Source organism: Anopheles stephensi, chromosome 3 (genome assembly GCF_013141755.1).
Source record: "Anopheles stephensi strain Indian chromosome 3, UCI_ANSTEP_V1.0, whole genome shotgun sequence".
In the NCBI taxonomy this organism is placed as follows: domain Eukaryota; kingdom Metazoa; phylum Arthropoda; class Insecta; order Diptera; family Culicidae; genus Anopheles; species Anopheles stephensi.
Window position 1 is genome coordinate 55,028,469 of NC_050203.1, and position 24,953 is coordinate 55,053,421.

A 24,953-nucleotide genomic window follows, 5' to 3' on the forward strand; every position below is an offset into this window, starting at 1 on the left:
AACAAAACCCTCGACCGAATGTACATCTCAACACACACACACACTCCTAGTACTGGTAGCAATGGAACAGACTGGAAGAAAAAGTTCCCCGTTCCGACCGGTCCGGTGTTGAGATGCTTGTCAAACGTAAACTTTACCCGTACACACACACACGCACGTGTGGGGGTGGCCAATAATTGCATTAAACCAGTAGCCCCCCCCCCCCCCCCCCTCTAGTCAGCCTTCCATCGTTTGGCCTTTGATCGTTGCAAATGTGTTGCAGCGTGGCAAGTGTAAAGGCAAAACTTGCTGGGAAAGAACAACACCGGGGCAGCTTTTCTGGCTTAAGCCGGTTAATTTCCGAGCGGCGCTGGTTTCGATGGCATATTGACTTATTGCAAGTGGATTAAAAGCCATGAAACTGCGAGAGGATGATAGTGCGTCACAAAGTTGGAAGATTTATTCCGACAAAAAAGTGGGTGTCAGTCATGTCATCCACATTGGAAAGGAAGCTCGTGAAAAGTTTTGATTCGAAGTAATCAAGTGGATAAAATAAAATAGCAATAAGAAAACACATTTTCCAGCAGGTTCGCTTCTGCTAGATACCGTGAAGCTTATTTACGTTGAAGATATGAAACATAAAGTTTTGCTGGCTGTTTTTGAGTCAGCTCTTTGCTTAACGTTTTCCCAGTTTTACCGGTACTTGTAAAGTTCATTAGGTTGATCCTGTTGCTGGAAACTACACAAAGTGTGGAAGGTTACGCTCACTTTGAAGTGTTGCCTTACGCATTGCAACTACTCAACCCAGATAACTAAACCTAGATACCGAACCGGTGAATCGGTGAATTTTTCAATCATCCAACCACCAACATAGTTACCAAGAGTCGATAGGCAGAGCGATAGTCTACAGTCTACGAGAAACTGGGGCGATGAAGCGAGGGGGAGAGAGTGAGTAAGAGAGAATATTAATCTTATTTATCAGCAGTTGCTGCCAGCCTGTCGGAGGACTAAAGGAGGTAGGCGGAAACTCGGGAACCTTTTCATGTGGTTTGGAAAATTCCTTCAACATCCACCCGGATCCGAACTGGACCGGAGCCGGTGTGCGTTTATATCGTACCTGTTCGATTGCTGAACTTCACCCGAGTGGTTTCGGAGTGAAACTGAGCTACCCCGAGCTAGTTGCTGAGTAAGTCGCAAAAGGCAATGATAAAGTACCTTCCGGATAAGGGAAGTACATTCGCACTGGTGGTGGCGCTACACTTTATTGCAGCCCATGCACACCGGCGCACACGAATGTTTCGAAATATGATTGATATCTACGCTCGTTCTGGTCGGAGTAGGAAAATCGGTTCGGTTCGATGTATTATTCCCAACCGACTCGGAACGCTCAGAGTTTCCGGCGCTGGGTCGGAATCTTTCGCCAAAAAGGGGAAAACAACAATTTTTACCTCTTTACCACTCATTCGCCCGGTCCGAAGCGCAAAACAAAATCCGTCCGGTAATCGATAAACTTAAAAACCATTTATCAACATTGACTGCTAATATCCTGTCAGTAACCGTAGCGAAATAACAAATTGAATTCAGCTCATGATCGGGTTCTGTCCGCTCCTTTGCACCACGCGCTCGCTGGGAGTTTCCCCTTGCCATGAGAAACGAAAGAAAAAAAACCCACCTCCCCAAAAAGTTGGTGGAAAAGATTGGCCAACGACTCAACGACCCAAAAATAAAGAAATCGAAGAGCGGCTAAACAGCAACATCAAACCCACAGTAACGCCAATGCCAAGCAATGGCGAGCATAAAGGCAGTGAAGTTGGACATAAAACAAATGGCGCTTGTTTTTTTTTATTCGACTCGTAAATCAATTGCGTTCACCACTGTGCCATGGGTTTTCCGGGTAGGGCCAAAACCGCCAAAACCACCAGACGGTAAAAAGGGAGGGGTGAACAACAACAGCGAAAGGGTGAAACGCTCGATTAGACGGCGTAAGTGTACGAGTGGGGTTGCTAGTTTTATTGGCGCCCTGTTGAGAGTCCTTCGAGATTTTCGTTGCATTGGTGTAGTTGGATGGCATAAACAGCGAGAAGCAACAAAGGCAACGAATGAGAAAAAAGAGATGGTTGTTATCTTGCCACCCTGATCGTATCATTTCCTCACTTGTTTGTCTGTGAATAATGGGAAGATAAACATGGATAGTAAATATAAAAGTTCTTGGGGGATTTTTAATGTGGTTTTTTCCAAGCGACAGTAACTTGAGCAATGGTTTTGTATCGATCAAACGCGTTTGAAGGCAGTATGATTCATTGCAGTAAGAAATAAAGTTTCAAGTTGATACATGAGTGTATTCATGTTAATTTGAGCTTGGATTGAAGATCATTTTAAGCTTTTCTTTGCGCAGTTCAGAATTCATCAGCTGTAGCTGCTTTTTAACAGCACTCTCATTAATGAATCCGTTTCCTTTGAAATGGTTGGAAATCTAAATTGTAACTGCTTTTTAAACTTTATTAAGATATTTTAAGTGTTTTTATTTATTTTTAATTTTTACTCTCTTCCAAGACTTGTTTTCAAATTCCTTACTTTTATGTGTATTCCAATCTATTACTATTTTCGTTGTGCCTTGCGAAGGTTAAGAAGCTAAAATAACAAATATGAGACTTTTTTTAACAAGAGTTGGTTATTGTTGAAAGCTTTACTTACATTTCTAAACACCTATCTTACGCTTATCGTTACTGTTAACGGCCCTAGGACAAATTTGATCAACGAATCACTGTGGTCAAATAGGCAAGAACAAAGAGCATAGAAATAATAAAAATCCGTTAAAAATAGTGATTTCATTCTTAAAAGGGACACCCAACACTTGCTAAACCCCAAAAGAATATGGATCATGACTTTAAATCTAAATAAATAAACAAGACAATTGCTTGAAACTACAACTCTTTCAAATCGACATTCTGGCGCCATAAGGTATGCAATCATCATCACAGTCATAATTGTATGTGCTGATTTTAACGTGTATTATAAACGTGCTAGGTTTCAGGATTGGGGCGGTCCGGTGGCCGAGGCGAAAACAGCGCCGGTCTTCACACGGCAGGACCGGGGTTTAAATCCCATCCCGACCGCTAACCCGAACGCAGGGCTGACTACTTTGCTACGGGTAAAATCAAGTCACAGAAAGCCAGAAATGGCAGGCCGAGACCTTTCGAGGTTGTAGTGCCACCGGTCCTGCCGTGAGAAAACCGGTGCCGTTATCACTTCTGCCGCCGGACCGCCCAATTTCAGATTCTCAACTCTGTTAAATTGATGCAATGGCGCCTAAAGGTATGCAATCAACATTGTAATAATATTTTTATGCGTTGATTTTACCGTGAAAATCATGATCGTGTTAGGATGATAGCATAGATTCGTCACAATTTGACGTCGTTCCAAGATTTCGCTAGATCTTAACCAGCATTTTGAGATGAAGAAGTTCTCAAAAACTTATTTCTTCTTAGCCTATACAATTCCAAAAGACAATAAACATGTGGCAGTGCTGCCCATCGAACTTGTCTTGTTTGATGCTCGAACGAGCACAACATCAACGGAAATTTTAGCTTTGCGTTCTTAGGGACATGGTAGTATTTTAGGTATTAGCGCCTGAACTGTTATGTCACTACCATTCTCTTTTGAGTCAGTGCTTACTACGGCGGAATGGTCCGAATAGGATTAAAACCTCAGTCTTACCGTTTAAAGACCGGCGACTGACAATATCACTGGACCGTCTGAATAAAATAGCTTATTGTGAAGATCATTTAAGATACAAATCCAATAGATCTATTACCTTAGGGAACCAACAGTCACATCGCAAAGTATAATACAAACCTTCAATTAAATTTTATTAAAGCAGTTGTGAATTAAGCAGATCCTCTATCCCAAGCTATTGTGAGGTTCATAGACTAACAGGTATGCTACCTTGGAATGTCTAGAGTTACATATCTAGTGATACGAGAGCTATTACTTCCCTTTCTTTAAAATAATTCCGTAAAGCATTACACGTAATCAAAACGTCATATTAAAGGCGAGTAAATAGATTTAAATACTATCCCTTCGTTCGCATTATCGATACTGCGATTACAATTAAGCCTTATTAATGTCTACTTATAATCGATCCATTTATGCTTTTCCCATTAAGCAAAGTAATCGGCCATTGTTGAGCCACCACTTTTCCACCCATTTTCCATCCGATTGTTTCGCCCCAACATTATCACCATCTCACTCGAAACCGTTTCGTTCGAAGCACAAAAAGTGCTTCTAAAATAGTGATTAACAAAATGAAAAGCCAGCCGTAAACTCTCTCTCTCTCTCCATTCCGGCGCTTAGCCTATTAAAACATTAGTTCCGAACGAAAGGGCCGTCCGTCTCGGAAACTCGGAACTGGGGCAAGCAAAAACAAAGCGAACCGGCCAACAGCACGAACAACCGATCTACGTTTTCATTTGGAAGTGATCCAGAAATGAATCTTACGCCGAACTGGAACCGAACTGGGTTTGAGATTCTAGTTTTTGCTCACCTAGCTCACAGCGGACAACTTGGAGCATCAAATTACTGCTCCTGAAATGTCTATAAATCTTGACGAAAAACACATAAATTATGTGGCGCGCTAAACGGTTTCCCTAAACGGAGTCAAAATGGCGAAACGAATCCGGGTTTGGGGGGGAAACTCCACCAGTAGACAAGGGTTTTAGTTTGATGCGATTCGTTTTGCGGGATGATTTGCATGTAGGGAAAGGGGGTGTGAGTGTATCGAAGAACTTACGCCCGGCGGTGCGTTATACCTTAGTTCATCGAGGAGGAGAAGAAGAAGAAGGGCCGTCCATTAATTTAACGATGCTCGATCTCAATTTGCACCGGACGCGGTATCATATGAGCGCGATACGCCACGCCAGTGATAAACCTTGCCGGGGAGCAAATCGAGGTCCTGCTTTCGGCTGCTTCACCAGGAAACGGAGAAAGAAAACTTTTTACACTGCAGCGCTCGATTTCGCGCACTAAAAACTAAACCACTTCCCCACATCCAGCAAATGGTACGCGAACGAGCGGCACAAGGATAATGGCTTTTTGAGCTCATAGTTAGAGAAAGCGGGATACCGCCCGTGCCCGTTGTTCCTTGCTCAGGAGCGACCCCCTTCTTTGTCCAACGCGAGAGGCGAAAGTTTACTTACGCCAACAGAGAAAAGAAAAGCAGCAACTGGAGTGGAGAAATTCTCGAGCCGAAAAATCTTTCAAGGAGTCGTGCAAAATAGTGTTCACCAGCACCGAGGTTCGGATAATGTCTCGTTAATGATCAAAAGTTTGTGTTGCCCTTTTTCCAAAAAAATAAAGCGTCCCGAGAAGGAAGAAGGAAAAGAATATGGCGAATTGAAGTGAAATCTAGCAGAACACTTTACGGTTTAGAGTTGGGGGGGCAAGCAAGCTGGCACCAGCCAAGGTTGTCATTTTGTTGCACATCTACCAGGCTACAGTAGTGAGCTTTGCAGAAGAAAAAAGAGGAGACTTGGGAACCGAAATCCCCAACCAAGGGTGTCGTCCTGTCTGTAACACCGGCAAACGGCCTATAAAGATGGCCGCTTTATGGCCACCGTCGTTCACATATTTTATCAATTTTTCCATCACAATCAAGTGAGCGAAGCACCATGTACAGTTCGGAGTCGGAATGTCGATGGCACGTAAGCGAAATGTATTCGCCACCAGAGACAAGATCAAGATCTGGCCACAAGAACTCACCTCCTTGCGATTATCGTCATGTGCTGCACGGGATTTATGTCCAGCCGTAGGTGCACAACAAAGCCCGTGTGCTTGCTTACATGTGCAACATGTGGCAGACTGGTTGAATGGGCGACAGCCAGTGCGACAACCGTTTTCTTACTTGTTCCCTTCTAATTGGCAACTACAATTGATGTCTCGCGGGAACGCATCAGCAGCCCGGTACGTGCCGGTGCCTTGCCATCTCACGCAGCAGCGATACAATTGCCAATCGTATTGTTATGGCAGTCAGGCGAAGACGTCTTTATTATTACCAGCTTCGGATGGTCCTGCTTCATCCTGGCACGCCAGATAAACGGTTATCTGTCAAATGGGGCGAACCGTGTGACACTTGGGCAATCACCGCGAGCCACAGCCAGTGCGGCGGAGATTGTTGTGATCCTGCGACAACCTCTTTTCCTCGTTTTTAGTGGGCCATTGTTGTCCGGTATCTCACGATGGTAACAAATCTTTATTTTATGTCCCACCCCGCTTCGTAAGCTTCGCGTAAGCTGCGTGTTTTGTCGAAGGGCCATTGTTTCCATCTTTAATCTGCACCATCTAAACCCCCAGCGTGGGGCGTGCTGTGGCTGTTCAACACCGAAGCTACATCTCCTTTACCGTCCTCGGTACTCAATGAAGGCCATCACACACACACACACACACACACACAGACAGAAAAACAAGCGGACAAATTGTAGTAGTCGATTAAAAACAGACTTTCGCCATCGAAATTGGCGTAACAGTGAAATTTAATTACTTTCCAACGGTGTAATTACACTTGAAACGCTTGCCTGCGACGAACACGTACACGGGTGCTCGACTTACAGCAATTTTTGTTTTATCTTTGCGCTGTGTTCTGGAGTGGGGGGGTTTTTACAGCGTCCATTGTGCGACGACTTTCCAGCGACATACATATCCGTACCGTGGTCGTGCTTGGCCGGTGTACGAAATAGTTTTTCTCCCCCCCCAAAAAGCTTTTAAACTAGTTCGGAAAAGTGTGTGAGAAAAAAGTGTTACATTGTGTAAGAAAAAGCGAAGGAAACGCTTAAAATTCCGACTTGGCTAATGAGAAGTTTGCTTGGCTGTTTGATTGGAAGCAGGAAAACTTTGCTTTGGTGACTTACGTACGTTTGATCGCCCGGACTCTTACTTCCGTAGCGCTACTCTTTTTCTTCTGCATTTTTTACCCCCTTCCCCAGAAGGGTAATGAGGGAGTGAGACGTTGTTTACCTTTAGCTTAGTTAAAGTAGTAAGGGAAAAGTTAAACAGAACTTAAAGTGAACCGCTTATGCTAAAGGTAGATTAATGAGGCTAGAGTTTTATTACAGCCGGCCGGAAATGGAAGAAGTTGCGTGTTGATTTTGGAAGAAAAGAATCGTTTGTGTATTGTTAATGATATCATTTTTAAACAAACAAGTATGATTTATGTGCCCGTAGCTTTATGGTAATATTTTTTTTTGGTAAAAGACTCGACTTTTTTATTCGTAAGAAACGGCCTGGCCGTATTGCTACTTTAGTTATCTTAAAGCTTCGTGAAAGCTCGTGCAACGTATCCCTTCAACTGCAGTACAACGTATTGCCTACATTTAGGCGTAAACCATGTCTTTTTTTTGCTTTACTAAACAAAGTACATGAAAGAGTACATTAGTTTTCATTCGTTAACTTAAACAACAATTTCATGACGAACCTTGCTTAACCTAATAAAAAATTTTCTAAACAATACGGTCAGGCCGTGCTTTATAAATAATAAAAAAATGCTGGACCAAGAATACTGTGACTTGTTCTTGATCTTTATTTTTTTTGTGAGATACAGGATTAAGAAATTTGTATCAGAATGTCGTATAAGAAGAAAAAAAGAAAATACAGAGCTAGTATATAAGTAATTAAATAAATTAACAGCAAGATGGACCCAGGAAACATCTTAAATGGTTTAAAGAGCTTCCTTAGTATATGTTTGTACTAGCGTTTGACTGGTTATTATTATAATTATTGTTGTATACTTGACATAGATTAATAGAGCTACAATATGATATAATAAGCCATAAAATACTACCAGTAAGATGTGACAGCAATGCTGGTTTTCACACGGTAGGACTGGGGTTCAAGACTCATCTGAGCCGTCGTTCCCCCATAGCGAGGACTGACTATCCAACTATGCGGTATCAATAAGTCCCGAAAGGAGAAGAAATGGCAGGCAGAGAGGTCGTAAGGCCAAAAAGATGAAGAAAAAGTCTCTTTTCCTGAGAGGTCGACATTGGTATATTAAAGTCGATGCAGGACTATAGGAGAATGGTAAATCAATATTTCTACTCTGCAGGCCAGCAATGAAAATGCACTGTAAATTACATCTGCTAATAGAAGACCGGCGCCGCTGTCTCCTCGGCCACCGGACCGCCCCATGGATATCTATGAATTATTTATATGACTTATTTATATATTTTATTTATTTATTAAGTATGACAGACTGATGCTGTATTGCCATCACTGCATGTGGTGGATGCGAATTAAATTCACAAATAACAAAATTACACAAAATTAACTAAGCATTTCCTTCTAGCTATTTGCCATATCCCGGGAATGCTCGGTTGTGCTGTGAAGATGGGTGGTTGTTGTCCATTTCTATTGTGTATGTGAATATGTATGTTTTGGTTTTTTTTTGGTCCGGTTCTATTGTTGTGGCTATGGCTTTGATAGAGGGTTGGTTTGTTCAGGTCGTCTATCCTGGGTCTGGACTGAAACAAACAAGCACAGTTATTTGGACAGTACAAATTCTGCGTGCAATGTTCTCCAAGTAGCCCAGCAATGACACAGCCCGTGATCGACCAAGTCAACATCGAACTCACAGCGATCGGCAGATTCCATCTCGCAACAGCTGGAGTGACTCCACTGTTTACGAGGCTGTACCCGGTGACCACTCCCGAGCCCAACGCCAACACAGGTGGACCCGCTGTATCAAATGTGGACTGACTTGCAGCACCGTAGCAGACGAATATGCCTGTCTCCTTTTCTTACGTTGATTTGCAGTATGAAAATATAAACTATGAAAAAATTAAAAAATCATCCCTTAAAATATGTTTAATAAAACATCCATTGGATAAAAGCAAATGTTTTGTTACTAAAAGGTTTTGTTTGAAGTGGTTTTAGATTCACAGCTTGCCGGATTATCGGATCGGACTCACTAGAATCCTTAATTCTTTCATACAAATATGAACGAGTTGGGCTGAAAAACATAATTCCTCGATTAGTTACCGTAAACCGCTTTCATCTCCCTAAACGAGCAACAAAAAAAGGCTTAAGCATCGATTTCACCTTATCAGTTGCAATTCCATGAAGTTTCACTCTTTCATTCGCTTAACAAATCCGATCAGTACTAAACCGTCCAACACGGCGCTTTTGGTGTGAACATTATCGTGCATAAAAACACTTTTATCTCATTCTATTTTTATCGTTAAGCGATCCGATCCCAAATCGTTACGTCGGCAAAATCGCTTAAAGTCGATTATTGACTCTATCGACACCCGAGCGTGCGGGCACAGATGGGTTTCGCTTTGCCATCGGGTGTTGGGTATCCATGTGCCAATGCCCCCAGCCACCACTAATCCGTCCACCGCTTACCCTTCACGTGAAGCTTTTCATAAATGCAATTTCCATCACCAAACGATCTTTAGCTCATCCCGATTTCGTTCTCGCTCTCTCTCTCTCTCGCTCTCTATTCTCGCAGATCTCGTCATCACGCTGAAGGACGTGCGCGTCAGTGTTCCGGTCGCCATCAAGCGGGGCGATAATGCAAATTTGATCTGCCATTACGACATGGAGGGCGCCGAGCTGTACTCCGTCAAGTGGTACAAGGGAAAGCGCGAGTTTTTCCGCTACACACCGAAGGAAATTCCCGCCCTGAAATCGTTCGTCGTCGCGGGACTGTCGGTGGAGGTGAGTTCGTTTGGTGAAGCTGTGGCACGGAAGTCACGATTTACCCGCCTTCCTTTCCCTTATCTGGCGCACGTTACCGTTGTGAGAATCGCTTCTGCGAAAGCTAGCTAGATGCAGAAATGTTACCAGCAGCGGTTGCTACTGCTCTCGCCGGGATGGAAGCCACAAGTCTGCCACGGGTTCGAATCAGCCGGAACGTCAGTACAGGGGTTGGAAATGCATCACCGAAAGGGCTGCAGCGCACTGCACCGGATGACGATGATTTCTAATCGGGAATTTTCTTCCCACACTTGCGCACAATTTTGTTACACAGATCAACGGGATCATAATTATCATTCCTTTGTTGTGCCTGGTGGTGGTTTGTTTTTTACCATTCTGTCTCTCATTCACTGTCTCTCTCTCACGAGCACACGCGCTTTTTTTCTACTGCGAAAACCATTCTTTGCAGTGACTGTGTGCAGTCGGTGCATTTCAGCTGGTTGCTCTGATTAACGATGCTGAATCGGCTCGCCAGGCTTACATGGCGGCTCGGGAGTAGAAAAGGCCCGTGCACAATTAGTTTCCGGAAGAGGAATTGGGTTAGTCGATGGAGCGGCATCGTATAATGACCTGATTGTGTTGCACTGTTGCACACTTATGATGTGTCTGTCGGTGCAGTTTTCAAATTTCTACCTCATTGCGCGCTGGTCGTTTGTAAAATGTGTTTTCGATTCGATTGAATACGTTTTGCGCTGCTGTCCCAATCTCACAGTAGAGAGAAAGTTTGAGAAAATATCCGAGCGTTTTTGTAAAATAGTTTGCTGTCAATTATAGTGAGCGGAACCAGTATTCAATCAAACTTCAGTCAATTAATGTATTTTAATTACAAGTCGTTAAACAGACCCTGCCACACGGAACGCACAATAAGTTCATTTAAGTTTCAAACGATCAATAAAAATATGTTCAAACTAGAGAAGGACAAAAAAAGAACATCACACAAAAGCGCTAACAGCACAACTAGTGCGATAAAACGCGAGTTTTTCTTCCGCTTGACAGATCAACCATTGACAGCAAACAGCGCTCGGTCAGTGTACGGTACAATAATAAACAAAGCAGTACGTTTGATACTATAGCAACACACGCACACACAAATGTGTGAAAAACTAGTCGTATCCCAGTTGCATATGATTTTACGCTTCTGCAAACAAGTCCCCGGTCTTTTTTTGTCCTCGCTCGCTTTATACTAAAATGTTTGATGTTGGCAAAAAGGAAGTAAAAAGTGTCCCCCCGTGCAAGAGAAAACTGTGAAAAAAAAGAGAGGGAGAAACTCGTGTGCATTTTTCATCTGGGAACCTGTTTTCTATTTGATTTCTAACAGCGCCCACAGTCGAACGGTAGCCATCTCACACTGATGGCCGTGGAGCCAACGGCGACGGGCAAATACAGCTGCGAAGTGTCGGCCGATCTGCCCTCGTTCGATACGATGATCGTATCCAGCGAGATGGAAGTTGTCGGTAAGTGTAGCGATAATCGATTGTTGGTGCTGAAATTTCGAGTCATCATTAATATCTTTCTGTTCGATTTTTTCCCCCGCCAGATGTTCCTGTTACAAAGCCGCTAATTACGGGCATCAAACAGTTCTACCGAATAGGTGACGTAGTGCTGGGTAACTGCACGTCCTACAACTCGAAACCAGCTGCCAATCTTACCTGGCTGTTGGATGACAAAAAGGTATGTCCTTCGTTTCGTATCGTTGGAAGGAGGCGATGCCGTACGCATTCACTTCCAGGAAGCTACCGAAGCCGGAGGGCTTAGATCGTGTGACATTGAAATCCGATACGGAACCGATGGTTTGTGTGTCTGCTGTACGGAGCGAAAGCTTTCACCACCCCCGAAGGCCATTCGTATGGGGTGGTGGGGGGGGGGGGGGAGGGCGTAAGCGGGATAGAAGGAGTTAGAAATTCAATCAACATGGGAAATCGTTTTATGTATTTAATTAAAACTTTAATCCTTCGGAATATCAATCTTCCGGTGTCGACAAATCCCTGTCATCACACTGCGACAAGAAACGGGCCCTTGGCATGATGGAACGTTTGCGTCGCTTTCCCTGAAACCAGCCCCGGAAGCGATGTGTTTAGAAGCTGCCCGGGCCGTGACGGGAGAGCTTGGGGGAGAGAAAGTTCGCCGCACGGCAAATGCTGCACCGTAGTAAATAGTAAATGCTACCAGGCAGTAATTCTGGCAGCATTACGAATCTAAATCTCCACTCTCGTAAGCCACTCTCAGGTTGCTCAGTTTGTATTTTATTTACCCCGTAAACTCCGTGCTCGGGCGCTGGGCAAGGATGGTGGTTTTCGGTTTGACGATGCCGAGTAGCGAGCACAGAGTTCCCTTTGGGGAATTGGAAACAGTGTCGTACGGTGTTGGCTCCAGATGGCTGCCCCCAGTATGTGTCGGTGTTTGCTCGAGCCGGTGATGGAGTTTGTGTATGTTGGAACGTGTTTCCTTCGTGTGAGTGTGCTAATGTTTTGTGGGATAAGGTTCCCGGGGCCTGGACAGTATCTTGAACGATGCACAACACCCTGCTAAATCCCCTGTGGGGAGGTGGATACTGTACCGGCTGGGAAGCTGGGTTGAGTCGGCGATAGTGTGCATGTAATTTTGCTTCCCACCCGCCCAGACTGACCAGCCCCTTGCGCATATCGGACGCCGGAAGAAGAAGTGATAGTGGCGTTTCTGGTGTGACGGGTTTTGAGTTGTGAAGCGATTTTGTTGGCACGAGGTAAACATGAGAAGAAATTGTAGCAAAGATTCATCATTTCGGGACAGAGTTCAGATACATGGCTTTTTTATTTGGTAGTTGGATCCTTAAGCTTTATAATTGTAGTATCCGTAGAGCAGCAAAGAATTTTACGATTTGTTTATTTTTGTATAAAACTGATATAGCCTAATATTGCCTATAGAACTATCCTAAACTGCGACGGACCGGCAGTGGAGGCAATAGCGGTGCCGTTATTCACACAGCAGGACTGGGGTTCAAATTCCATCCTTATCATCCTCCCTTAGTGGGTAATGGCTATCTAACTACAAGCTGTACAGGAAGTGTACTAAGCCATTTTATGATCGGTCTGACCATGAAGCTCATTCAGCCAACAATAAGAATGACCTTCTTATACTAGCAAAACAATAAGGCATAAATTGCAATAAACTTCACTGCAAACAAGTAAATAAATAGAAGAATATAAAAGCATGGTTTTGTAAGACGCAACACGTACAACGCAAGGTTAATTAAAAATTGTTTATACTAATGCTGAGATTGTTTGAGTCATCCAAGAGCTAGATAAGAAGAAATCATTTTTAAAATTTTATATTTAGAACCAAATTCAGTTGATTTGAATTCAGTACTGATAAGCTTAAGTAAAATTGCACTGATTCGTCGTTTGGCTCTTGTTATTTTGGAAGGATTTGATTCAGAATAATGAGAACTTAGCCTGGTTATTTTGATATATAGCGTCACGAGACCAAGGCAATAGGTAATATAGTTATAGAAACGACACAGTGGGAGTACTTTTTACAAAAAGCTTACTTTATTCCCTGATCTCTGAATCGTAACTGACTAACATCGGCTGGAATATTTTGCAAATGACCCGCTTTGGCGTTAAACTGACCTGGCTGGTTCGCTGGTAGCGGCTGTCGTGGAGCGGAAGCGCGTGTCCACGTGTCGGGTCCGGTTGCCAGCTCGCTGTTGACATGCGCGTCGGAAAGTGCGCGCGTGGCGACTTGACGGTGTCTTATTATGCGTAACTATATATCGCTCGTGCACATTTCTTTTGCCAGTATTCCAACCTATCGATGTTGAAGGGTTGTGTTGGTGTCCAAAATTGATTTAACAATAGCATAAATTGAAGATTCAAGGCTGTGGTGGCCCTTAAAATCCTTGCCTACTCGCGAAGTAATAGTCGAAACGCTTGGGTAATCATCATCTTGTAATGCTCTTGAAGGGTTGAACTGATTAACAGTACACTTAAATTACTCATTACGCTAATTCGCGGAGCTGAGTGGCCAGCTAATTTATAATTAAGTTATTACCAATAGTCTTGGTAATCTTCTTCTTGAGAACGTTTTCACGGATCATTTTTATACGTTAGCACATGAAGCTCATTGAGCACCAGAACAACAAGCAACATGTGGAATGAGGAGAACAGCACAGTTAACAATGTCAGATTCAGCCTCTCAAGCCTGCAAGTCGTCAGAATACAGCAGTTTATAACTTGTGCGAAATTGTTTCACTTTCAATGTTGTGATCGTTGTGCAATATGTCTGATGTTCTGCCATAATATAGTGGAAGAAATTTTTAAATCTTTGAGCCCATCGATAGATGGAAAATGTGCAGAGGAGATAATGCTGTAGCTTCCATGTTACTAGCGTAACAACAAGCACCTAAAAAGAGACATCAACGGGCTGTCGAATAAGGCGCGACTAGCACTTGTAGCAGACTTAAAAAGGAGCACATGTAATGCAGGAGAGATCAGAAGGTTTCGGCAAGCCACAGGGAGCACATCTCCCAACAATAATGAAGTCTACCCCATCTTCAATGCTATCGATAGCACTGGGTATACAGAAATTGGTTTAAAAAGTGGTATTTTTTGCCGACCTCAACCGTCAACGTGAAAGAAGGCCACTGAACGCCTAACAATTGCTTCAAGAGGATCCATGTTAAATGCTAGATTAGCTGACTTCAATACTAGGAATAGATCTCAAATGACAGGAATATCAAGAAGCCTGACAGTCTCTCAATGCTAAACCGGTTAAAATGTAAAAGGAAAAATGAAATTCAAAAATTCTACCTTTCACTGTTTGTTGTAAATGATATTTCACTATCAGGTTATCACCACTCGATTACATTTGGACTAGTTGACCAGCAGGTTCAATGAAGTTTTAATCTGTCGAGGAGATATATGAGATTTGCGTCGATGGTTAAAAGCATGATCAGTGAGGTTAAATTTCAAAAATCTTCCCGAAAAAAAACAGCCAATACTCAGCCAATCAGACCTGATCATTGAATTCTCTTAAATTTTTGTGTTAAAAATAAATCAACCCCGATGTCACTTAGGGATCTTATGTTGTTAGTGGATCTTAGTCACTTAGTGGATTTTATTGGTTTTGAAAGGCTTACTAACCATTAAAGAATAAATCGAAAATAATTGCTGTAAAATAATGTCTGATAATGGATTCATTCTTTTCTTTTTTACAGGTCAATGCATCACAAATGATGCAATACCCGGTGTACAAGGATCATCGAAGCGGACTCGACACGTCAACGCTCGGGTTGTTTTTTCACCTTTCCCATCACTTTCTCGGACGAAGTAAACTGAAAGTAGGTGATGTGTGTGTTGCAGATAAAATGTTCAAACAGACTAATAGACTATTTTAAGGTCTTAACATGAATCTTAGCTCTTATAACGATCCTTTGCTAATTTTACTTATCAAATGCTTAATGTGATTCTTAACAAGAGAATCAGTTGCTCACTCGGGAAAACTAAATGAGTAACTTCAAACTTTCAAACCCAAAAATTGGATAAAATGTGTCCCAAAACATACTTTCACTCGTTTATTGAATGTTGCCTCATTGACTTTGCTACGAAACAGTCGCAGCACTTGTTTTCAGCTGACAGAGTCTAACTTCTGCCGGAAACAAACAACATCGTCATTTTCCGCCACATTGACGACATACCAGGAAAACTGCGACTCCAACTTGACGCTCCTATGCGGGGTGGTAGGAGGGGACGTGAAAGTGTCGTGCATGAAAAGATGTACAAATATGAAAGATAAGAAGTAACGAGTTCGTTTTCTCCATTCCACTCCGTTTGTCAGTTGACTTTTTCAGCCGCCACACTTTTCGCTTTCATCTGTAGAAAGAGCGCGCTCTGCACGAAAGGCAACCGAGCCGCTATTTTCCACCGCTCGTCCATTGGTGCTTTTTTCCGCAAACATAAATAATCGCTTGCTTCAAGAGGCAGCCATCAGTCGCTTTCATGTTCACACAAATCGTGTGCCGTCGGTAGGAAAGGCGGAAAGTTGCCGCCGTTTTTTCCCGCCTTCGTTGGGGCGCTGGGCGGTTGAAACGCGAGGAAAAAGTGGCAAAGGATTCGTTTGTGTTCCAGCTATTTATCTTTTCTATCGTGTACCGCGAACCCATCGGGCGTCTTTCCCCAGGCCTTCGACACTCTGTTTACGTCGATCGATGATGCGTGACATTGATTAGCAAAAACACGAAGCAAAAAAAAACATGGGTTCGTTAGTTGGTTAGTTAGTTAGCTGCGTACTGTTTCATCTTGGAGGCTTTTTTTTCCTTCCGCACTTTTTGTTTCATGTTTATCGGCAAGCCACTCAGCAGTTTCCGTCGTATTGCAAGCCGGCAGAAACTAACTCAACCGTGCGTGGATTTTCTTTCATCTGCAGTTTAGTTGCATTGCTAAAATTCACGACGTCTACGAGCAGCGCGTCGATCGGTGGATCGAGGACGAGCGGCCCAAGCTGATGGCGGCCTCGGCCTCACCGGTCGGGCTGAATCCAGTCAACTACGTACACTCGATCTACGACCAGTCGTCGGCCGCATCTTCCTACCATCATCACGACGGCAGTGATTTCGACAATCAGAACAGCGATGCGTACATGACGCAAATACAAGGTAATTTGATGGTTGAAGAAATATGATAACGATGAGAAATGTTTCCCATTGCCGTGGTGGGAAAACAAAAAAAATAAGCAAGAAATTTGAGATAAATATGTCATGCAGATTGCATACTTTCGGGCTGACTTTCAATATGTTCCTTTATGGGAGAATTGATTAAGGAATTCTTAGTACATTTTCGTGTACAATAAATTAAAAAAATCGTTATACCGTTTTAGCAAAATTTTTAGCTGCACAAATTAAATCCACCAATTGTTAGCAATCATTCACATTTCAATTCTAAATACTAAGAATAGAACCTTACTGAAGATATCAAAGTTGAGAGGTAGAATCATTAGAAGGGATGTTTAAGACGTGCACAGAGGAAAGATAAGGTTATTGAGAAGAACCCATTTTCTAGGAATATCAATCAGCCTTCCGTGTTCTGGAGAAATGAGCATTTGGTATTTAAAATCGTTTAATTGGCAGGATTGGCACGAATTGCCCTTGGCTAGGTTTAACATTTATAATTCATTAAATTCATAATTTATAAATTTCTGCTTGAAGTATATGACGGGTACGTAGATCATAATGGTTATGAGTGGTGTTTAAAGCATATGACGATTTCCTGGAATGAATATGTCTATATTGGTCCTATCTTATAGCACAAGATATAATGCGAGGAGTGATCCTGAGAACGCTAAACGCTTACAATATATTCCTCGGTTTAGAAATGCGTGTATAATGTGCAGATCGTTTGCTGATAAATCTATGAGCTTGTCATCTAAACCCAGATTCATATATCATATATTCGCGTTAACGTCGTATGTAATATTATGTGCTTATCACGATTCACATTACGATATCTCTAGGACTCTTCGAAATGGAGTACCATTGGTGGAAGAAAACAGCTTCAAGATTCCTGTAAGCTATACAGCCAATGCACATAAACCTCTAGTTTTGTGGAAAGCTTTGTATCACAGGAACAGTGAGATGTGTTCCTATTGCTTACATTTGTCACCAAAAATGTTAAGAGAAAATGGGAATGATTAAGAACAAATTTCCAAAAATGACTGCTAACAGTTCTCATTAAAAGAGAGTTAGATTGATCATCAAAGATCACAGATCTTAAAATTTACAAACTTGATTGACATTTTCCCCAAAAATGATTGTTGTTACTTTAACTAGACGAATGAGTAATTTAAGAATGGTTAGAAGCGATATTGTTGACTGCGTTAAAAGCTAAACGTTCTTCCTTATAATTTCAACAATTTCTATTGAAAACTCTCGTTCAATATCCAAAATTAATAGACCCTGTTGAAGCATGCCAAACCAATAGTCAAACCAACAGAGAACTCGTTGCTTGCGCATGCAAGTACGGTGGATACGGTGAATTTCGGTAGGTCACCCGCCGACGACGCTTCAGCAATGATGGTTTTGTGCCAAAACATTTTTCGTGGAACTCCCCGTACACGTTTACACTGCCCATCTGTCGCCTGTGTCTGGTGCCTCAGTCTCTCTCTCTCTTTGTCTTTGCCAAAATGTGAAGGCACCGAATTCAATTAGTTTGCAGAACGGCACATTCATCGCGAGGTTCGCATGCAGATGAGAACGGAAGCTCAAAGTCAAAGTGAACCGAACCTCGACCGAAACCACCGCCCATTCGCCCTTTCACGGTCGATTACAGCGGAGAACAACGTTCTTCCACGTTTTTTCTGTCTCAGTATGGTGTGTGTGTGTGTGTCTTGTTTTTCTTATTGCAACGATTCTTATTGCACCCGTCCTCACCATTAACGGATGGAGGCGCCCCGGTAGCCGACCTCAACGCGGGCCTGTATGCACGCTGCAAGCGTTTTCCGATGGTCGATGACGAAAAAAGGGAAAATGTTATTACGTGACCGAACCGACAAAACCGATCTGCCTGTTTCCGCGTGGCGCTAAAACAGCACCTTTTCTTTGGCGGGGCGTAGCGATCATCGGACGAATAATCACAAGATGTCTGGTTCGTCGGGGAGTTTTTTTTCTCCTTCGGGGAGGATTTTTGTGTGTGTGTGTGCGAGAGGTACGTTTTGCCATTGGCCGAATTACCAACCATTATGCATCCTGTGCGGGCTGGCAAAATGCTCACTGCAGCTCGTGCCCGGTGATGCAAATTTGACCGACATTGTAATGATATTGCATTTTCTGGTAGATTGAAAAGCGGGTAGCTGGTATGCTATCCGGTATGCCTTTCAACAGTTTGTGGAGAAGGAAGGCTGGAAGTAAGAGAATAAGTAACTGAAGCCTGCTGCTGTACTTGTTACAACTCGAGTCAAAATGAAACAATTTGAAACCTTAAACTCACACAGATTACCAAAGATCGATGTGCTTTTTGGGAGGAAGTAATGATGGGTAGGAACTGGCATACTATTGTGCAAGTTTATTAATGACTTTGCAATGACGTTGTGCCTTAAGAAATTACACATTAGAAAAGGAAAATAGCGTTGGAAGTGTAAAAGATAGAATTTGCATAACTTTAGGCGTTTTGTAATGCGGATTGCATACTTTACGCGCTTTGTTCGGTGCAGTTAAACAATTTAGTAAGTTGCGAACGGCTTCAAACTTCTTTCTGCTTGTCACGTTCTCAATTACAGCCATTTACACGGCAATTCATCTCAATTCGCTACCTACTTCCAATCAATAAGTATCGTCCATATCAATTACAAGCGTCGAACGATAGTTTCCGTTTCCTGAACCGAATTACAACCACCAACAACGAATGAAGCTAATTTCGACACCCCCTTTTTGCCATGCCTGTTCGTTCGCGTAGCATGCACGGACAAGCTTACGCTACATTCCTTGCCCGGCAATCGTCCGTAAGCTCTTTATAGACGAGACGAGTGATAGAAAGCCTATTACATTTCCTTTCGATTATTCACACGGCCAACGTGTCGTCCACCGGAAAATGTTCAACCTGCCAACCATGTCGAGACGGTCACACCTAGCCTGTTGACCGTTGCACTGAAAAGGGGTTTCATTTACATGCTCGTTTTGCGAAAATAAAAAAGGATCGTGGCTAAAATGCAGGGCACAAAGGCCTTTGTTCGTGTTCCTTTTACACCTTTCCCATGCTTTTCACAGCGGTCCGGAACAGAAAACTAGCCTCTACTAGTTTCTATATCCATCACCAACAGTACGTGTGTGTGTGTGTGAGCGGAATCTGTTGAAGGGTTGCCACCGTTCGGAACATGCGAGCAAACATGAAAGGTTGATATGTCAACAGTTTCCATACCACCCTGCCAAACGGTTCCAGGAAACATAACTATGCACGGCGCAGTCTGGAACTGCCAGTGCAGAAAGTCAGGCAGGCAGGCAGGCAACGAATCATTTCACTCGGAAATTTGTGTTTTTTATCGTTCGGCCAGCAAGTACTCGGACTGGCGGGACAGATGCACGCCGCGCGAACGAGGTAAAATTAAACCGAACTGACCCGAAGCGAAACGCGGGTGTTTGACCTACTGGACGGGGGAAAAACTTTTAGCGTAATGATTTTCATATTTGTCGAACCTTACATCAGTGGGAATGCTTTTTTGCGTTTCTCTTGCTTTGCATTTGCTTCGCTTTCCATCTGCATTCGATGTATGCTGCAGATGGTTTAATATGGGGAGAGGAAGGAAAAACGTCACGATCAAATAAATGGCACGCAGATTGTATGTGTGTGGCGTAGGTCATGGCAATGATGGAAAGGTTGAGCATGATTGTGCGTTTCTGTTGAACTAGATTTGTTCCCCAAAGTTGCTTGAGGAAGCATTTTAGGTTAACAAATTTCGCAAGTTCGCGGAATTCACCAGATGGTTTTGTTAACAAAGCTATCGTTAGTTATAATTGCTATAATCTTTCTATTTACTGAAAAGGAAAACTAAACATTATTGGATAAAAGAGAAACACGAAATAATTTAAATATTCCGTTGAGATACCAGGTATTACATTTAAATAACAGTAAAACCAGCATTCTTGGAATCCTTCTTGAAAGAAGAGCAAATACTCTGGTATTATTGTGAACCAATAATTGTTAGTTTAGACTGTATTACGTTTTCCAAGAAAATAAACCAGCATGATATGTCATCAGTTCAGAATAGATATTTAGATATTTGTTTTATTTTTGTACTTCCATGATCAGTCCACCAGTTCTGAACATAGCCTTTCGGTGGCGGATAAAGACTCTAGCTTTGGAAGATTCTAGCGGAATGGAAGTTAAGGTTACATCGAATCAGCTAATCAGGGAGAACTATTATGAGCTTGAAGTCACTTGTGAGTTCGCCCAGGGGTTCCTTGGTTAACTTTACACATTGCATTTATTTTCAAATAAAATAAAGTTAAGTAGATTATTTGTTAAGTTATTGAGTTGAATGCTAATCAGTCTCAATTTAAATCAAATATACAATCACCCGGACAAAGAAGACGCGCTTTCCGCACTGCCATCGAAGACTCTAAGTCTCTATAAAATAAGTTTTTTTAAAGCACTTTTGCTTGTTTATTAGTTGTTGAAAATATAAGATTGAAATGTATGCTACGTGTTGTATCATAGTCGGCTAAGTCGACAACGGGTTTTATTACAGTGATCAGCAAAATAAAGTGCCCAATTCTTCCAATTTTTAACTACTTCAATTATTTGTGTTGAAGCTACCACATTGTAATATTTTGAGTAGCTCAATTTTATTGACGAATCTTTAATTTATTTATTTATTTTATTGAAAGCAATTTAATTTACTGAATAAGAATGGTCGCCTTGCTTCTTCTTCTTCTTCCTTGACACTACGACCTCGAGAAGTCTCGGCCTGCCATTTTTGGCTTTCTGTGACTAAATCTTACCCGTAGTAACGTAGTCAGCCTTCGGGGACGGTACGGGGAGGCAGTCTGGATGGGAATTGAACCCCTGTCCAGCCGTGTGAAGACTGATGCTGTTATCGCCTCGAGCACCGGACCGCCCCATGGTCGTATTGCTACTTGAAGGAAAAATAGTTCAATTTACAGGGTTTTTCCGTTGATAAGGCAATATAATCCATTGTTATGGTAGGCCTTAGATGATTAGATCCTTAGATGAAATGGCACACAAAGCTAGTTGATATGGAAAAGGCTTCATATGACAGGAAAATCAAAGACCTTTTATTGTAATGTACTCAGATGATATTCTCATAGTAACCGTATATTGCTCGCGTGATATTGCACGCACTTACCCGAGCGCTGAAGTGCGGTTGATAATATTAACTGATACTATGAGAATATCATCTGAGGACATCACAATCAAAAGTCTTTAATTTCCCTGTCACTTGAAGCAGTTTCCATATCAACTAGCTTTGTTTGCCATTCCATCTAAGAAGCCTGCCATTAAAATGGAAGCTATTGTCTTATCAACTGAAAAACCCTGTAAATTAATAAAAATCACCTAAGAGCATCACTGCACCCAAAAAATTTCGCTTAATCAAGAATCATGAATACTTCTAAATAATTAAAAAAAAAAACAACTTTTCTTTACATACTTAATACTTTAAATAAATAATGACATAAAATGCCCATGGATGTTCAAAATCTGTTACTCAGCGATGTCCAGAACGGGAAATCATATCAGGTGATCGCAAGAAAATTACTCAAAAGTAATCGAATACCGTTATTTGTTAATTAAAAACTTTTCATTGACTAAAGAAAATATTACAGAAAACTAGTTTCTTTTTTATATAGCAATTTTTATGAAAATTGAGCTTTACTTTTTGTGTCGTAAAAATAAAACTCATTTCTCAGGAGCGAATGAATTACACAAATTTCAAAAGATTTTTCAAAATAAAATATTCAAAACAAGCTCTTAAAGCCCGAATGTTGAAAAAAATGGCGTACTGTTTACCCTTTCTGGAGCGTGCGGTTTATCCGAGAACTTGCTAGCGAGTCCTGCGGGAAACATTATCGTCGCCCATATTTTGACACCCTCGTCCATTAATCATTCCATGCGGCCCTTCCCCCGCGTCTTGACGCTCCTGATCGCATGATGATTCTAATTTTAACATTTTTCTTTCTTTCCCTCTCTTTGTGTCACTCTTTTCCAATCCAGGAGACATGTCATCTTCAGCATCCAGTTCAGAACCGGGACGAATAATCCTTACGCTCGGCGGTCTGCATTCTGGCAGCCGGACAGCACTGGCAGCGGTTATGCAAATAGTGTTTTCGACCGTGGTGACACTGCTTGCCGGGTCCGGATGGGCTGTAGGTCAACGGCCGGCGTCTTGCGGTCGCCACCGGAGCTCCCGGTTCCTCCCAATCTGAACGGTCCGTGCAGCGGTCGTGGTGTGAACATAGTCATAGTCGTCAGCGCCCTTCACCCGTGGTGCCCCGTGGTTAGTGGGTCAGATCGGTTTGCATTTGTGAGTGGTTTCCAGCTTTTCCCCCTGATGCTTCCAAGTACACCCCGGAAATGGTCCAGCGTGGGCCGTTTAGCAGTGGTGGGAGACAGCCCAGAAAACAAAAATGTCCTTCATTCCCTTCGATTTCCCTCTTTTTGAGATGGTCTGCAATCCGCAAAAAAACCATTCAGTCGGAAAAGGGCGAGCAACGGTTTTCGTGTCGCGAGAAGAAACTGTCAAACGGGACGCAAAAACATCAAAATCGTAGTAAATGGGAATGTGAGTAAATGAGAAAAAATATAAATAAATAAACAAAAAACCCGACCGCAGAAGGGTCAACCATAGCGGGCATTTCTATTTCGTTGTTGTGCAATGTAAATATGGTTCACTGCGTCGCACTGGACAAGTCGCAGCAGCAGCAGCAGCAACAGCAGTTCGGTATTTAAAAATATGAACAAACACAAACACGAAAGTATCCCGCAAGAGATTGAGGTTGGGTTGATTTTCTTCGGAGTGGAACAGCGAGTGATCGCCGCATTAAAAAGGATACGATGTGGAAAGAGGAAAGAGTGACTAGCGGTCATTGAAACGTGGAAAACGTGGAAAGAGTGACTAGCGGTCATTGAAAGATGCAACCTTAAACCGAGAACGGAAACGACGCAATATCGTCCAAAGCGAATGACAGCTCAGTGCGCCCCAAGCGCTGGCGGTTGAAGACTTGAATGGAGCAAATTTAATAATAAAAAGAAATCTCTTCTGTCAGTGTCTCAGCAGATTTTTTCCCTCACGATTCGGTTGGGTGTGATGACCCCGTGATGGTGGCGCAGCATTGAAGAATCGTGACGGATCCCGTCACTATTCTATTCGCTACAGATTTTTTTTTGTCCCTGTGCGCTAGTTAAAGTGAAAAGATGCAAATAAAGAGTGTTTTTCTTTTATTTACCATCCAAAATACGAGGAAAATATGCAGTGAAACTCGAAGTAATATTGAATATCTGTCACTATGAGGCTAGGGTAGGATAACATAAAGACAAACAAAACAGTGTATCCAGAGCGGAGCCATTCGTACCAGCAATAGCAGGCTGCGACCATATATCCCTGCTATGCGACCTGCTATGTCGAGGGAGTGTATACGCGTCGCTAGGAAACTTCAGCGCTGTCTTTGCTGGAAAGTAATTTCCTATACCTATCCTACTGCGATGCGTTGGGGTTGGGAAAAATTATTTGTCCCGAGCTCGGTAAGGACTTCAGCAGACGGTACATTATTACGAGTTGAGCAGAAAATCCACATGATGTGCCGCGCGTTGAAGGATGTGTAAATATGGAAGGCAAGTCGTACAGTTGCGTATACCCCGGGATAGATAAGCCGAGCCGAGAGGAAATAAAAGGTGACAATTAGGAAGGCAATATCTACGTACTCGTTCGGAATGTGAGCCAGCATTCAGCCCATCTGCCTGAGTGAATAAAGCACAGACATACATATAAGCTCACACACACACGCAGGGACACCGATCGGGGAAGGAAGATGTCTAGGGAATGTATCAATCGTGTGTGATGATGGTAGTGAGGCAGAGTGAAAGAGAGAGAGAGACGCACACACAGACGACTGTATAAGATGTATAGCGACGTATTGTAGGCGACTAATGAAAGTATTTGCGAATAAATAATCTAACCCTGGTATAAACATGCCAGTCTTCATGTTTTCATGTTGGTTATCATTTCATTGTGTAGCAGAAGGTTTTGAGAAAATGTGGAACTTGGTGCCTTTTTCTGCTGCTGTTGACTGTTCACTGGGTATATTTCCGAGGTTGATTACTTTCTGTTGAGTGCCAATGCGAGTAAAAGGTAATGTTCTTTTTTTCTGATCACACTGATGAACTTCATTTCATTGCAAATAATGAAGAGACATAATGAATACAAGCATCACGTCGACGTATTTTTGGTAGCGATAATAATTTTTTCTCCATAAATCCTTCGTTAAACGGTTTTCACAACGATTGACGATTTCCTATTAAAAAGATGAATTCCTCTTTAATCATCACAGTTCGTTACAACGCTATAAAAAACAGACCATCCTCTTTACTACTTTGAGCGTGTTTCGTTTCCAGCTTATTAATATGATTATTTATTGGCACATCCAATATTGGAGCTTCTTTTTGGAAAAACTGCTCCATCCGACGAGCAGCGATAATCGCCGGATATAACACTTCATTAATTATGTACAGTCTCTTTACTTGCATTTG

General features: G+C 42.5%; 1 protein-coding gene across 1 annotated transcript in view; it reads left to right on the plus strand.

Annotated features, from left to right (window-relative positions):
- The window catches only part of LOC118513405, a 44,127-nt gene extending 19,713 nt beyond the window's left edge, over window positions 1–24,414 (plus strand). Inside the window, exons 2-7 of the mRNA XM_036059101.1 lie at window positions 9,479–9,687; window positions 11,045–11,180; window positions 11,264–11,397; window positions 14,921–15,043; window positions 16,129–16,357; window positions 22,422–24,414. Of these exons, the coding sequence (XP_035914994.1) occupies window positions 9,479–9,687; window positions 11,045–11,180; window positions 11,264–11,397; window positions 14,921–15,043; window positions 16,129–16,357; window positions 22,422–22,633 (1,043 nt within the window). The 3' untranslated portion in view covers window positions 22,634–24,414. The remainder of the gene's footprint in view (window positions 1–9,478; window positions 9,688–11,044; window positions 11,181–11,263; window positions 11,398–14,920; window positions 15,044–16,128; window positions 16,358–22,421) is intronic.
- Window positions 24,415–24,953: the final 539 nt, after the last annotated feature.